Source organism: Rhinopithecus roxellana, chromosome 4 (assembly GCF_007565055.1).
Source record: "Rhinopithecus roxellana isolate Shanxi Qingling chromosome 4, ASM756505v1, whole genome shotgun sequence".
Taxonomy (NCBI): domain Eukaryota; kingdom Metazoa; phylum Chordata; class Mammalia; order Primates; family Cercopithecidae; genus Rhinopithecus; species Rhinopithecus roxellana.
Genome location: NC_044552.1, coordinates 85,465,977 through 85,482,708, shown reverse-complemented (window position 1 = coordinate 85,482,708; position 16,732 = coordinate 85,465,977). Strand labels below are relative to the sequence as shown.

Sequence of the window (16,732 nt, the reverse complement as noted above, 5' to 3'; positions counted from 1 at the left end):
GGAGCGGTAGCTCACACCTGTAATCCAAGCACTTTGGGAGGCCAAGGTGGGTGGATCACCTGAGGTCAGGAGTGCGAGACCGGCCAACATGGTGAAACCCCATCTCTACTAAAAATACAAAATTAGCCGGGCATGGTGGCGCATGCCTGTAATCCCAGCTACTTGGGAGGCTGAGACAGGAGAATCACTTGAACCCAGAAGGCAGAGGTTGCAGTGAGCTGAGATGGCGTCACTGCACTCCAGCCTGGGCAACAGAGCAAGACTCCATCTCAAAAAATAAAAATAAATGCACAAATAATAATTTTCTTATATTGACTGGGCACAGTGGCTCACACCTGGAATTCCAGCACTTTGGGAGGTAGGAGGATTGCTGGAGTCCAGGAGTTCAAGATCAGCCTGGGCAAGGTGGAGAGACCCCCATCTCTACAAAAAATCTAAAAATTAGCCAGCCGTGATGGTGTATGCTTCTGGTCCCAGCTATTGGAAAGGCTGACATGGGAAGATTGATTGAGGCTGGGAAGTTGAGGTTTCAGTGAGCCGTGTTCATGCACTCCAGCCTGGGTAACAGGGAGATCTTGTCTCAAAAAAAAAGAAAAAAAAAAGTAATAATTCCCTAATATCAAACATCTATTTGGTATTAAAATTTCCACTTGTCTTGTAAGTGTCATACATTTTTTTTGTTCAGTTTGCCTGTTTGGATCAGGATTCAAATAAGGTTCATACATTGTGACTGACCAATATGTCTTTTAAATCTCTTTTAACTCATAACTTCCTCTTTCATAACTTTTTTATTCATTGAATAAAATGTACTCAATTTACTTCAATTTACTCATTGAAGAAACAGGTTATTTTTCCTGTAGAGTTTCCCAAAGAGAGGATTTTGCAGAGTGCATTCTAGAAGTGTCATTTTGCATGTTCTGCTTTCATCTATATTTCTTTCTTTTTTTTTTTTTTGAGAGGGAGTTTCACTCTTGTTGCCCAGGCTGGAGTGTAATCACCCGATCTCGGCTAACTACAACCTCTACCTCCCAGGTTCAAGTGATTCTCCTGCCTTGGCCTCCAGAGTAGCTGGGATTACAGACTTGCGCCACCATGCCCGGCTAATGTTCGTATTTTTCGTAGAGATAGGGTTTCACTATGTTGGTCTGACTGATCTTGAACTCCTGACCTCAGGTGATCCACCGCCTCGGCCTCCCAAAGTGCTGGGATTACAGGAGTGAGCCACTGCGTCTGACCTCATCCATATTTCATTAGCAGTTAGATCTAGAAGGTAATTGCTACGTGTTTTTTGTTTTTGTTTTTTGAAACTGAGTCTCACTCTGTCATTCAGGCTGGAGTGCAATGGAGTGATCTCGGCTCACAGCAACCTCCGCCACCCGAATTCAAGCGATTCCCCTGCCTCAGCCTCCTGAGTAGCTGGGATTACAGTTGTGCACCACAATGCCCGGCTAATTTTTGTATTTTTAGTAGAGACGGGGTTTTGCCATGTTTGCCAGGCTGCTCTTGAACCCCATACCTCAGGTGATCTGCTCACCTCGGCCTCCCACAGTGCTGGAATTACAGGCATGAGCCACTGCACCGGGCCTAATTGCTAGTTTTTATACTATTGTAAGAAACATCTTCCTCAAAATTTCATTTTTTGTTTACTGCCGTATATCAAAATACCTTTGATTTTCATATCCACAATCTTGGTAACTCTTTTAATTGATTTGGTGAATTTATTTATAGATTTTTTTTTTTTTTTTAGTAACAGGCTTAATTCACTTTATTTTTCTTGTATAAAAAGCCTATGTTGTAGCCACAGTTGGAGCCTGGGTCCGCTGCACGGAGACTCTGGTGTGGGTCTTGACAAGGTGGTCAGTGAATTCCTGATAGGGAGACTTGGTAAACACAGTCTCCTTCCAGAGGTCAGGGGTCAGGTAGCTGTAGGTCTTAGAGATGGCATCAAAGGTGGCCTTGGCAAAGTTGCCCAGGGTGGCAGTAGCAGCCCCGGGCTGAGGTGTAGCAGTCATCAATACCAGCCATCATGAGCAGCTTCTTGGGCATGGGCGCTGAGACGATGCCATTGCCCCTGGGTGCAGGGATGAGGCGCACCAGCACAGAGCCGCAGCAGCCTGTCACCTTGCAAGGGACCGTGTGGGGCTTGCCGATCTTGTTCCCCCAGTAGCCTCTGCACACCGGGACAATGGAGAGTTTGGCCAGGATGATGGCCCCACGGATGGCGGTGGCCACCTCCTTGGAGCACTTAACACCCAGGCGGACATGCCCATTGTAGTCCCCAATAGCAGCAAACGCCTTGAACCTGGTGCGCTGGCCAGCACGGGTCTGCACCGGCATAATCTTCAAAACTTCGTCTTTGAGAGAGGCCCCCAAGAAAAAGTCAATGATCTCAGATTCCTTAATGGGCAGAGAGAAGAGGTAGATCGCCTCCAGGGACTTGATCGTCATGTCCTTGACCAAGCGGCCCAGCTTGGTGACGGGCATCCACTCCTTATCCTCGGCCTTGCCTCCGCGAGCTCTGCAGCCTCGGCCCCGACCGCGTCCACGGCCGCCACCCCGGCCCCGGATGCCACTGCCGAAACCTCCGCGGAAGCCACCGCGGTTCCCCATCCCAGGGCCACCAGGGCCTCCAGCCGCCCCCCCCCCCCCACGCTGCACCGGCGTCATCCGCCATTTGGTGTTTTCTCGGAGAAGAAGCATAGATTTTTTTTTTCTTTTTTCTTTTTCTTTCTTTTTTGAGATGGAGCCCCGCTCTGTTGCCCAGGCTGGAGTGCAGTGGCATGATCTTTACTCACTGCAACCTTGGCATTCCGGGTTCAAGGGATTCTCCTGCCTCAGCCTCCCAAGTAGCTGGGACTGTATACAAATACATACATACATGTGGTATGTGTAGGCACACGCCACCACACTGGCTAATCTTTGTATTTTTAGTAGATATGGTGTTTCACCATGTTGGCCAGGCTGGTCTCCTGTCTCGGCCTCCTGAAGTGCTGGGATTATAGGTGTGAGCCACCATGCCCAGCATTGTAGACTCTTGCATTTCCTATATATGCAATTATATCATCTATTAATAATGATGGCTTTGTTTCTCCCTTTCCGGTGTGTAACCCTGTTTTTCCTTCCCTTACTGTGCTTGCTATGACACCCAGTGCATGTTGAACAGAAATAGAGATAGCAGAAGTTTTGCCTTTTTTATGATTTCTCTCTCCAGCTTTTTACCTCACATAATGATTGTTGCTATAGTTTTCTAAAATCTACCTTTTATTGAATCAAGTGTCCCTCTAGACTTAAATTGCTAAGAGGAGTTTTTTTAATGATGAATGACTATAGGATTTTAATAGCTTCATTTTCTTCATCTATCGAGACAATCACGTGTTTCTCCTCTGTTCTATTAATGTGACAGATTATATTGATTGATTTTTCTGGAAAATCCTGCAGATTATAAACCACTTATACATTACCAGTATAAAACCACTAAGTAACAGGATGTTCAGAGCATAAAAGAGCTAGCCATAGTAAGACTCGGGGAGAAATCTTTTTTTTTCTTTTTGGAGACAGAGTCTTGCTCTGTCGCCCAGGCTGGAGTGCAGTGGCCGGATCTCAGCTCACTGCAAGCTCTGCCTCCCGGGTTCGCCATTCTCCTGCCTCAGCCTCCCAAGTAGCTGGGACTACAGGCGCCCGCCACCATGCCCGGCTAATTTTTCATATTTTTAGTAGAGGCGGGGTTTCACCGTGTTAGCCAGGATGGTCTCGATCTCCTGACCTCGTGATCCGCCCGCCTCGGCCTCCCAAAGTGCTGGGATTACAGGCGTGAGCCACCGCGCCTGGCCAAAATCATTCTATATTTATACAAACTCTCATAAATAAGAAGAAAGGAAATGGTCCTCAATTCATTTTGTATTAATACTAAAACCTGTAAGGATGGTACAGAAAAAGTGAATAAATTGATTCAAATTATTATTAAAACAAAATATTTAACAAAGGGAATTTAGCAATATATAAAAGGTAATACATCTTACTATTGCTAACTATATTAAATTGTGACTTCCTTTTTTTTTCAGTTAGGCCCATTTTTTGTCTCTGTGTACTTATTTTTATATGTAATTATTTATCTGTTCACTTCTTTTGATTCACACCTAGGATTTTTTCAGAATATTTTCTTTTACTTTTTTTTTTTGATTGAGTTTTGCTCTTGTTGCCTAGGCTGGAGTGCAATGGTGTGATCTCGGCTCACTGCAGCCTCCACCTTCCAGGTTCAAGCGGGTTCTCCTTCCTCAGCCTCCCAAGTAGCTGGGATTACAGGCATGTGCCACCATGCCTGGATAATTTTTTTTGTATTTTTAGTAGAGATGGGTTTTTTCCATGTTGATCAGGCTGGTCTCGAACTCCCGACCTTAGCCTCCTCGGCCTCCCAAAGTGCTGGGATTACAGGCGTGAGCCACCATGCCAGCCCCAAAATATTTTCATGAGGGAAATTACTTAAATATTGTTTAGATATGGATGCTTTGGGTAAAGTGCTTTTCTGTTTTTCTTTTTGAAATTAAGAGGAAACATGGCGGCTATCCTTCTCTCACATCGAAAAGGAAATTTTGAGCAATCATGGAAAATCTAAAACGTGCTGTGAAAACAAAGAAATGAAATGTTGCAGGTAACAGCCTTATTTTGTTAAATGACAGGTTATCTATGGTATGCTTAATTATTTGTTAACTCCATACCTCAAACCTGAAGACCTGAGCTGGGTTGGGTCTGGGGAGCAGGGCAGGATTGGGGGAGCAGGGCAGGATTGGGTTGAGCTGGGGAGCAGGGCAGGATTGAGTGTCAGTATGAAACCAGAGAAGCTGGATCCAAAGGGCCAAGGAAAGGATGTTGTTAGAAAGCAAGGCCAGGGAATAGTAGTTCTGAACCCTGGATCAGATGAATGTGTTTTTGTAAAGATGTATCAGTAGGACAGAGTGAGAGGGTATGAACACTAGCTATGACAATTCGATGGGTCTTAGTATTCTGCTTGTTTAAAAGTAATGGATATTAATGCCATATAATTGGAGGAGGCCAAAGGATCGCTCTTATTGGATACTGGGCTTGCTTTGGGATAGTTGGGTTGTGTTGACGGCTAGGGATTGACTGACCAAACTGAAAACAACACTATGTGAGTAATTTTTTTTTTTTTTTTTTGAGACAGACTTTCACTCTGTCACCCAGACTGGAGTGCAGTGGCACAATCATGGCTCACTACAGCCTCGATCTCCTAGGCTCAAGCAATCATCCTACCTCAGCCCCCCAAGTAGCTGAGACTATAGGTGCATGCCACCATGCTCGGTTAATTTTAAAAAAAGGTTTGTAGAGGGCCTGTTGGCTCACACCCGTAATGCCAGCCTAGCAACATGGTGAGACCCCACCTCCATAAAAATTTTAAAAATTACTCAGGCGTGGTGACTGGTGCCTGTGGTCCCAGCTACTTGGAAGGCTGAAGTGGGAGAATTGCTTGAGCCCAGAAAATCAAGGCTGCAGTGAGCCATGATCGTGCCACTGTACTGCAACCTGGGTGACATAGTGACACCTTGTCTCAAAAAAAAATTTTTTTTTATTGGTAGAGATGGTGGTCTCACTTTGTTGCCCAGGCAGGCTGGCCACCAACTCCTGGGTTCAAGTAATCTTCCCGCCTTGGCCTCCCAAAGTCTTGGGATTACAGGGATGAGACACTGCACCCCACCATTTTTTTTTTTTTTTGTGATGGAATACACACCATAAATAACTAAGATTGAAAAGGAATTGTTCATTTGAGTTTCTAAAGTTGGCCAGTATTGGCCAGGCGTGGCGGCTCACACCTGTAATCCCAGCACTTTGGGAGGCTGAGGCAGGTAGATCACCTGAGGTCAGGAATTCGAGACCAGCCTGGCCTACATTGCGAAACCCCGTCTCTACTAAAAATACGAAAATTAGCTAGGCGCAGTGGTGCATGCCTGTAATCTCCACTACTCAGGAGACTGAGGCAAGAGAATCACTTGAACCTGGGAGACAGAGGTTGCAGTGAGCTGAGATTGTACCACTGCACTCCAGCCTGGGCAACAGAGCAAGACTCCATCTTAAATAAATAAATAAAGTTGGCCAGTATAAAGATCACAAAAGTTAAAAAATCAAAACAAAAATGCCCAACATGCAGGCACAGAGGTTCTTTAAGATCTCATATGCAGGCTTTGAAGCGAGCATTAAGAAAAATATATTGTTGGCCAGGCACAGTGGCTCATGCCTGTAATCCCAGCATTTTGGGAGGCTGAGACGGGTAGATCACCTGAGGTCAGGAGTTTGAGACCAGCCTGGCCAAGATGGTGAAACCCTGTCTCTACAAGAATGCAAAAATTAGCCGGGCGAGGTGGCATGCGCCTGTAATCCCAGCTAGTTAGGAGTTTGAGGCATGAGAATTGCTTGAACTCAGTAGGCAGAGGTTGTGGTGAGCTGAGATCATGCCACTGCACTCCAGTCCGGGCAACAGAGCGAGACTCTGTCTCAAAAAAAAAAAAAAAAGAAATATTGTTGATAAGGCTACTTTCATAAATAGTACATTTTATCAACTACTGAATAACTAGATGAAACAGCAGACTATCTATGGTATGCTTAATAATGTAAATAATTCTGTGATATAATCAGTGGATTTTAAAAAAGAAAAAAATTATATTAATTTTGCAGTTCAATAAAGTAAAATAATTTTATAACAAAACAAGATTTTGGATCGCTTGAGGGGGGTAAGGGGAGGGTCAGAGGTTGCAGTGAGCTGAGATTGCATCACTGCACCCCAGCCTGGGTGACACAGGCTGTCTCAAAAAAAAAAAAAAAAAAAAAAGTATAAATATCTGTTAGCTTTATACAATCGAAGAAATTGATAGAATATATTTAAGGCCGGGCGCGGTGGCTCAAGCCTGTAATCCCAGCACTTTGGGAGGCCAAGACGGGCGGATCACAAGGTTAGGAGATCGAGACCATCCTGGCTAACACGGTGAAACCCCGTCTCTACTAAAAAATACAAAAAACTAGCCGGGCGAGGTGGCGGGCGCCTGTAGTCCCAGCTACTCGGGAGGCTGAGGCAGGAGAATGGCGTAAATCCGGGAGGCAGAGCTTGCAGTGAGCTGAGATTCGGCCACTGCACTCCAGCCTGGGTGACAGAGCGAGACTCCGTCTCAAAAAAAAAAAATATATATATATATATATATATTTAAGCTAAGAATGGGTAAGGGAGGGAAAAAATGTGTTTTTGAAATTCAAACCATATATTTGAAAACATAATCAGATTTTAGTGTGACTGTTATTATATTTATGTTATTTATTTTATTTTATTACTTTTTTTTGAGATGGAGTCTTATTTGTTGCCCAGGCTGGAGTGCAGTGGCACGATCTCGGCTCACTGCAACCTCTGCCTCCTGGGTTCAAGCAATTCTCCTGCCTCAGCCTCCCGAGTATCTGGGACCACAGGCACCCGCCACCATGCCCGGCTAATTTTTGTATTTTTTAGTAGAGACGGGGTTTCACCGTGTTAGCCAGGATGGTCTCAATCTCCTGACCTTGTGATCCGCCCGCCTCAGCCTTCCGAAGTACTGGAATGACAGGCGTGAGCCACTGCACCCGGCCTTTGTTTTTGTTTTTGTTTTTTTTTGAAACAGAGTTTCGCTCTTGTTGCCCAGGCTGGAGTGCAATGATGCGATCTTGGCTCACTGCAACCTCCCCGTCCTGGCTTCAAGCGATTCTCATGCCTCAGCCTCCAGGGTGGCTGGGATTACTTTACAGGCGTGCACCACCAAGCCCAGCTAATTTTGTATTTTTAGTAGAGAAGGGGTTTCACCATATTAGTCAGGCTGGTCTCGTATTCCTGACCTTAGGTGATCCCCCTGCCTCAGCCTCCCAAAGTGCTACGATTACTGGCGTGTGTCACCACGCCCGGCCTATATTTATGTTATTATATATCTTTGTTGTTTATGTTTTTGCTATGAGATGCCTAGAATCCTTTGTTGAATGTAAATAAGTAAAAATAACTGTTTTCCTTTTTTATTCAACAGGAAAGATTGTTTAAAACTAATGAAATACCTTTTAGAACAGCTGAAAGAAAGGTTTAAAGACAAAAAACATCTGGAGAAATTCTCTTCTTATCATGTGAAAACTGCCTTCTTTCACATATGTACCCACAACCCGGAAGACAGTCAGTGGGACCCCAAAGACCTGGGCCTCTGCTTTGATAACTGCGTGACATACTTTCTTCAGTGCCTCAGGACAGAAAAACTTCCGAATTATTTTATTCCTAGATTCAATCTATTCTCTAGCGACTTAATTGAAAAAAAAAGTAAAGAATTTCTGTCAAAGCAAATTGAATATGAAAGAAACAATGAGTTTCCAGTTTTTGGTGAATTTTGAAATTGTATTTTTAGAAAGAGATTGTATTTTTAGAGTGACCCTAAATCCTGGAGAATATAAGAAAAATTTAAAAAGAGGCCAGGCGCTGTGGCTTACACCTGTAATCCCAGCACTTTGGAGGCCAAGGCCACTTGAGGTCAGGAGTTTGAGACCAGCCTGACCAACATGGTGAAACTCTGTCTCTACTAAAAATATAAAAATTAGCTGGGCATGGTGTTGTTGCATGCCTGTAATCCCAGCTACCTGGGAGGCTGAGACATGAGAATCACTTGAACTCAGGAGGTGGAGGTTGCAGTGAGTCAAGATGGCACCACTGCAGTCCATCCTGGGTGACACAGCAAGACTCCCTCTCAAAAAATAAATAAATAAATAAGAAAAAAAACCAAGAAATTATTAAAACAATTTTTAAAAAAGCAACAAAATAAAAAATTAGAGTGACTGTAATAATTGGAATGTTTGAAATTTGTCACAGCAATAATTGACTAAAATGAATGTAAATAATTATTCAGTTTTCAGTTTGTTGTAATAAACTAATCAGTATAAAGGATTGACTATCCTAGAAAAAGATTACTCAAGGAATAAGAAGCAAAAGGAGTATTTGAAATCTAAAAACATTACCATGCTTGCTTTATCATGCAGGCAAATAAATAAATGACATTTTCAGATTGGAATAAAAAAAGATAAAGTACATATTGGCTTAATTAAATTCATCAAGTACTTACTGAAAAACAGCTCTCCACCGTGCCTGGCCAGGAAATACATAATCTTTTTTTTTTTTTTTTTTGAGACGGAGTCTCACTCTGTTGCCCAGGCTGGAGTCCAGTGGCACGATCTCGGCTCACTGCAAGCTCTGCCTCCTGGGTTCACGCCATTCTCCTGCCTCAGCCTCCCAAGTAGCTGGGACTATTGGTGCCTGCCACCACACCTGGCTAATTTTTTTTAGTACTTTTAGTAGAGACTGGGTTTCACCTTGTTAGCCAGGATGATCTCGATCTCCTGACCTCGTGATCCACCTGCCTTGGCCTCCCAAAGTGCTGGGATTGCAAGTGTGAGCCACTTTGCCAGGCCGAAATACATAATCTTATAAGAAAACATAAGATACTTTATTTTAATATATGTGACTAAATGTAAAACCTAATTTATTTTCTGTTATCTATTTATTTTTACTTTCAGTAACTTTTTTTTTTATTTTTAGGTAGCATTCAGCCTACAGGCAACTGCTGTTTGTTAAATTTTTCCTGTTCATATATTTTGCACATTTTCTTGTTGGTTAATATTCTTCTTCTCATCGTTTTGTAGAAGTTCTTAATATATTTGGGGTACTTATCTTTCATTTGTTGTCTGTGTAACAAATCACTTCTGCATGTGGGTTGTCTGTACCTTTTTTGGTGTCTTTTAGTAAACAAGGTTTTTTGTTTTGTATTGTTTTGTTTATTGTAAAGATTTTAAAATTTTAATGGAGTTGATATTTTTTTCTTATTCAAGCCTTTGAGAATAAATTGGAGTTGAATTTGTTATGGTTTTTGCTTTATACATCTTGTTTAACAACCTACTGCGTTTGAACATACTAAGAGAAACATTAGACATTTGAAGAGTTTTGGGGACAATTAATGATAAATAGAACACTATGCAAATAAAATAAGCAATTTTTTTTTTTTTTTTTTTGAGACAGAGTCTTGCTCTATTGCCCAGGCTGGAGTGCAGTGGCATGATCTTGACTCACTGTAATCTCCCACTTCTGGATTCAAGCAATTCTCGTGCCTCAGCCTCCCAAGTAGCTGGGACTACAGTTGCACACCACCACTCCTGGCTAATTTTTTTTGTATTTTTAGTAGAGACGGAGTTTCACCATGTTGTCAACTTGGTCTCCAACTCCTGACCTCGGGTGATCCACCCATCTCAACTTCCCAAAGTGCTGGGATTACAGGCGTGAGCCACCGTGCCCAGCCAATCTAAGCAATGATTAACTCCGTAAAAAAAAATGAATGCGTGAAAGAAGTCTTATATGAGAATATTGCTCAGCTGTAAGTATTGACAAAGTCCTCGTAATGTAACCATTGACTATTAATCTTATTGAAGTTACGGACTGTTGTCTGACTTTAAAAAAATTTTTTTTAAATTTTTTAATGTGAAAAGAAAAAAAGAGAGTTTCCCAAGGTACCTAGTGTCTGAGCGGCACAGACGAGATCTGGATCGAAGGCGAGATAGCGGACGTGCTAGATGTTCACGAGGCTGGGGGCGAAGATTTCGCCATGGATGAGGATGGGGACGAGAGCATTCACAAACTGAAAGAAAAAGCGAAGAAACGGAAGGGTCGCGGCTTTGGCTCCTAAGAGGGGTCCCGAGCGCGGATGCGTGAGGATTATGACAGCGTGGAGCAGGATGGCAATGAACCTGGACCACAACGCTCTGTTGAAGGCTGGATTCTTTTTGTCACTGGAGTCCATGAGGAAGCCACTGAAGAAGACATACACGACAAATTCGCAGAATATGGGGAAATTAAAAACATTCACCTCAACCTCAACAGGCGAACAGGATATCTGAAGGGGTATACTCTAGTTGAGTATGAAACATACAAGGAGGCCCAGGCTGCTATGGAGGGACTCAATGGCCAGGATTTGATGGGACAGCCCATCAGCGTTGACTGGTGTTTTGTTTGGGGTCCACCAAAAGGCAAGAGGAGAGGAGGCCGAAGACGCAGCAGAAGTCCAGACCGGAGAGGTCGCTGACAGGTCCTCTGTTGTCCAGGTGTTCTCTTCAAGATTCCATTTGACCATGCAGCCTTGGACAAATAGGACTGGGGTGGAACTTGTTGTGTTTATATTTAATCTCTTACCCTATATGCATAGTATTTGAGTGGCTAATAAATGTTCCATTTTTGTTTTCTAAAAAAAAAAAAAAGAAAGAAAAGAAAGAAGAAATTATGATTACCCACTCTGTGGTTAGGATAGGACAACAGGCTTAGTGCTGGTATGGTGATAGTGGTGGGGGATTACATTAGTTTCCTATGTAACAACCACAACCTTAGAGGCTTAAAACAACACATATTTATTATCTCACATTTTCAGTGGGCCAAGTTCTGGGTGTGGCTCTGCTCAGAGTCTCTCAAGGCTATCATTAAGATGTCAGCCAGCGCTGTAGCTTCATCTGAGGCTTGACTGGAGAAGGATCCATTTTTGTTGGCAGAATTTAGTTTCTTACATTTATAGGACTGAGGGCTTCAGTTTCTTGCTGTCAACCAGAGGTTGCCCTCAGTTCGCAGAAGCTGTCTTCAGTTCCTTACCAACATAGGCAGCACACAACGGTAGCTCGATTCTTCAAAGCCAGCAAGGGAGGTACTCCAGCAAGAGGAGTGCTACAAACTTGTGTAACACAATTACATACACATAATTATGGACAGCCATTGTCTGTACTACGTTCTATTGATTAGAAGCAAGTCAGAGGTGCCACTCATACCCAAGGGGAGAGGAATCGCTCAAGGGTGTTTTTGTTGTCTCAGGTGCCAGCAATATAGTTAGGGGGAAAACAGTTCCCATAAGACCACCCTCATTTCTGTCAACAATTGCAATTTCAAGGGATTCCTAAAACCACCCTGAGGTTTGATGAAAGACGCACAGAACTCACTGAAACCACTATGCTCATGGTTGCAGTTTATTATATGGTAACCATGCAAGTTTAAATCAGCCAAAGAAGTGCGTAAGGCAGAGTTTAGGAGAGTACCAAACACAGCACTTTCCGTTGTCTTTTGGTGGAGTCATGGACATGTTATTCTCTTGGCATCAATGTGTACCAATACACACAGAATATTGCCAGCCAGGGAAGTTCACCTGAGCCATGTCCAGAGTTCTTACTGCAGCTCGTGGTTGGCTGGCTGTATGTCTAACCTCAGTCTCCAGCTCCTCTGGAGGGCAAGAAGTATAAGCTGATACCATGACCCAAAGACCCCACCATAAATCACATTTTTATACTTTCTGGCACATTCCAAGAGTTTAGCCATTACCTTTCAGAAGCCAAGGGCAAAGGTGAGATTTTTCTTTGGGTTAAGTTAAATTCTTTACTACATAGATGTGAACCTCAGGAGTTGGGGGGCCACAGGACAACCCTGAGGGCCTGACTGTTGCAGGTATGCAAAAACTGAATTAATCTCTCATAGTGGGAAGTCAGTAGATGTCAGATTTTTAAAACCAAGAAATTGCAGTATAAGCAAGTTATTAATGGCTAAAAGATGAAAAGATTACATCTTGGGAGTGGAAAATGAAGAGTGGAAGGGTTCAGGACTACTTTTTTAAAAAATAAAATGATTTAGTTTTTTTGTAAATATGAATACAGTTGGCAAAAACCAAACCAAAACAGAATAAAACCAAAAAATGACAGTTATATGATTGATCATGTCCAACAGCATTTATCAGTAGAATAAAAAAAATAAATTTTGTGGCCGGGTGCTGTGGCCCACGCCTGTAATTCCAGCACACTGGGAGGCTGAGGCGGGCAGATCACCTGATATCAGGAGTTCAAGACCAGCGTGATCAACATGGAGATACCCCATCTCTACTAAAAATACAAAATTGGCTGGATGTGGTGGCACATGCCTGTAATCCCAGCTACTCAGGAAGGCTGAGGCAGGAGAATTGCTTTAACCTGGGAGGCAGAGGTTGCAGTGAGCCGAGATCACAAAAAAAGCGAAACAACATCTCAAAATTAATTAATTAATTAAAAATGATTAAAAATTTATTACTATTATTATTTTTGAGACAGCGTCTTGCTCTGTCACCCAGGCTGGAATGCAGTGGCGCAATCTCGGCTCACTGCAACCTCCGCCTCCCGGGTTCAAGCGATTCTCCTGCCTTAGCCTCCCAAATAGCTGGGATTACAGGCGCCTGCCACCACGCTGGCTAATTTTTTGTATTTTTAGTAGAGATAGGGTTTCACTATGTTGGCCGGGCTGGTCTTCAACGCTTGATCTTGTGATCCAACTGCCTTGGCCTTCCAAAGTGCATGAGCCACTGCGCCTGGCCTAAAAATTTTATTATTTTTACCTGCTTTCCCCCCGCCCCCCAGCTTTGACTCTCTAGATGCTTTTGAAAGTTTGAGTTCCTAAGAAATTCCACAGCTAGAGACTCCTACAATGTCACTGAGTGAGGGTAAGGTTCTACTCTTATGGGGAGCATCTTATCCTTTGGGATTCTGGACAACTAGACCCCTAGGAACTTATAAAACAGCTGCTTTCATTAGGATTCTTTTGACATGGGGAAAATACAGCCATCGTCCATTAAAACACAATCCAATTTGGGTACAAGTACTCTTCAGGTTTTCTAAGTTCTCCATAAGAATACCAAGACTAGGCTACCATCTTTTCTGGCAACAGACTACTTTTTAAATAAGCTTTGTGTAGTCCAAGATTTCTGGCAGGGAAATAGAAATAAAAAATAAAAACAAAAATAACCCTTGTAGAACCATTTGCTTCCATACAGTACATATATATTTGACTTTGATAAAAATGAAAACAATTTTTTTTTTTGAGACAGAATTTGCCTCTTATTGTCCAGGCTGGAGTGCAATGACATGATCTCGGCTCACTGAAACCTCCGCCTCCTGGGTTCAAGAGATTCTCTTGCCTCAGCCTCCCGAGTAGCTGGGATTATAGGCGCCCGCCACCACGTCTGGCTAATTTTGTATTTTTAATAGAGACCGGGTTTCTCTATGTTGGTCAGGCTGGTCTCGAACTCCTAACCTCAGGTGATCTGCCCACCTCATCCTCCCAAAGTGCTTGGATTACAGGCGTGAGCCACCGTGCATGGCCTGAACACATATTATTTTAAAATTTCTTCATTTTGCCAAGTGCAGTGGCCTGAACACATATTACTTTTTATTTTATTTTTTTATTTTGCCAGGCGTGGTGGTGGATGCCTATAATCCCAGCTACTTGGGAGGCTGAGGCAGGAGAATCACTTGAACCTGGGAGGCGGAGGTTGCGGGTGAGCCAAGATCATGCCATTGCACCCCAGCCTGGGCAACAAGAGTCAAACTCTGTCTTAAAAAAATATGTGTTCAATGTGAAAAAATCTGATGTTCACATTAAAAGTGTAAAAAAAAAAAGTGAAAATACAGAGAGCATTATTAATCTAACCTTTTGTTACTGGGTAGTGCCACGCAATTCCAGGCTCCTGGTGTCTTGTTTTGTTTGTTCGTTTTTGAGATGGAGTCTCACTCTGTCACCCAGACTGGAGTGCAGTGGCCCAATCCTGGCTCACTGCAACCTCCACCTCCCAGGCTCCAGTGATTCTCCTGCCTCAGCCTCCTGATTGACTGGTACTACAGGCCCGTGCCACCACGCCTGGCTAATTTTCATATTTTTAGTAGAGACGGGGTTTCACCATGTTGGGCAGGCTGGTCTCGAATTCCTGACCTCCAGTGTTCTGCCTGCCTCGGCCTCCCAAAGTGCTGGGATTACAGACGTGAGCCACCGTGCCTGACTTGGCACTTGGTGTCTTGAACAAAGACTTGGACGAGACACACACAGATAGTAAAGTAAAGCAGCAAAAGCTTATTAAGCACTCTTGGAAAGGGGAGAGCTGACTGACTTCTGTGAGATGACATCAGCCTGGTTTGTTACATTTCATGGCCTGTTTTTCCTCACTTGCTTACCCTAACTTTATTTCTTGTAAGCAAATTGCTCATCCTTGCTTAACCTTACTCTTTTTTTTTTTGAGACAGGATCTCACTCTGTCACCCAGACTGGAGTGCAGTGGCGTGATCTCGGCTCACCACAAACTCTGCCTTCCAGGTTCAAGTGATTCTCCTGCTTCAGCCTCCTGAGTAGCTGGGATTACAGGCATGCCCCACCACCCTGGGTAATTTTTGCATTTTTAGTAGAGATGGAGTTTCACTATGTTGATCAGGCTAATCTTGAACTCCTGACCTCAAATGATCCACCCACCTCGGCCCCCGAAAGTGTTAGGATTACAGATGTGAGCCACCGCGCCCGGCTACTCATCTTTACTTTCAATTTTTGTGACCAAATTCCTACTGCAAGTCCTTGAGACTTATTTTTTATCCTGTATGTTTTAACTCACTGCTTATTCCCTTATTTCATATGTTCTGCTTCTGCTTACATGTTTCTCTTACGTATTTTGTTTTTGCTATCACTTAAGCTAGCCTACATCAAAGGGTTCCCTTTGCCCCTGACTTCCTCTGCTATTCTCCTGCCTCAATTTTTCTCTGATTTTAGGACTTTTGTCTTTGGTATTCTGGAGTTTTATTATGAGATGTCTGTGTATATCTTTATTAAGCAGTTAGGACCACAGGCATGCGCCACCATGCCCAGATAATTTTTGTATTTTTAGAGACAGGGTTTCAGTGTGTTAGCCAGAACAGTCTTGATCTCTTGACGTGATCCTCCCGCCTTGGCCTCCCAAAGTGCTGGGATTACAGGCATGAGCCACCGCACCCAGCAGTGTTCTCATTTTTTAATATCTCTACATCCCTAACTCCCCACTCCCAGACTTAACAAAAACTTATTTGATTGGTCTTACTAAAGAATCTCCTGTTGGTTTTCACTGAACTCTGTTTTCCAATTTATTCATTTCTGCTTTTACCTTTCTTTCCTCTATTAGGCTCTCTATTTAACTTTATCACTAATAACAGGAAGCAATTATTACAGTAATGAAAAATTCACGTGATGAAGGCTTAAACTAATTATACACAAATATATACTCATAAATTCTGAAAGTTAATATAAGTTACCCTCATTTATGGTGGAATACATAACATAAAACTGTATAAGGGAAGGATGATGGTAATTTGATCAAAGAAAATTTCAGGAGAAGTGCAATTTGATTTTGCAAGGGTTTTAGCATGAAGCCATAGGCTAAAATGAAAAGATAAACTGTTGTTTCATTTCAAAGTGGGTAAAGGATAATTTAAGAAAAGTATACCCCAATAAAATATTATTTAGCAAACACAAAATTAAAACACTATACAGAAAGACAAATTATCAACTTGTCGTTTTATCACAGAAATGAACATTTATTGTTAACAGTATTTTTTCAGGTTCTCATTCTTTGTTTGAAAACATCTTTTTCACTGCCATGACAAAATCTGAACATTAAATTCTGAAAGACTGGCCTTATGACATATAGCAAAATTACAGGAGACAGTTTAAAAGATTAAAATAAAAACATTCTAGTGCTCGCTTCGGCAGCACATATACTAAAATTGGAACGATACAGAGAAGATTAGCATGGCCCCTGCGCAAGGATGACACGCAAATTCGTGAAGCGTTCCATATTTAAAAAAAAAAAGAAAAAGAAAAACATTCTAATGCTACACTCCTTAA

The 16,732-nt window shown here is 42.7% G+C and overlaps 1 protein-coding gene, 1 non-coding gene and 2 pseudogenes across 3 annotated transcripts in view; 3 read left to right on the top strand and 1 right to left on the bottom strand.

Moving 5' to 3' along the window:
- The window catches only part of CGAS (cyclic GMP-AMP synthase), a 30,979-nt gene extending 21,065 nt beyond the window's left edge, over positions 1 to 9,914 (top strand). The window contains exons 4-5 of the mRNA XM_010372214.2: positions 4,546 to 4,648; positions 8,046 to 9,914. Coding sequence (XP_010370516.2) covers positions 4,546 to 4,648; positions 8,046 to 8,397 — 455 coding nt within the window. The 3' untranslated portion in view covers positions 8,398 to 9,914. The remainder of the gene's footprint in view (positions 1 to 4,545; positions 4,649 to 8,045) is intronic.
- LOC104669276 lies at positions 1,484 to 2,641 on the bottom strand (annotated as a pseudogene).
- Positions 8,885 to 11,307, top strand: LOC104669299 (annotated as a pseudogene). Its single transcript, XR_748969.2, has 2 exons — positions 8,885 to 8,890; positions 10,563 to 11,307. The product of XR_748969.2 is annotated as an RNA-binding protein 8A pseudogene (transcript).
- Positions 11,308 to 16,581: 5,274 nt separating this feature from the next.
- Positions 16,582 to 16,688, top strand: LOC115897070. The gene has a single exon (XR_004057017.1). It is a non-coding gene; the product is annotated as a U6 spliceosomal RNA (small nuclear RNA).
- Positions 16,689 to 16,732: the final 44 nt, after the last annotated feature.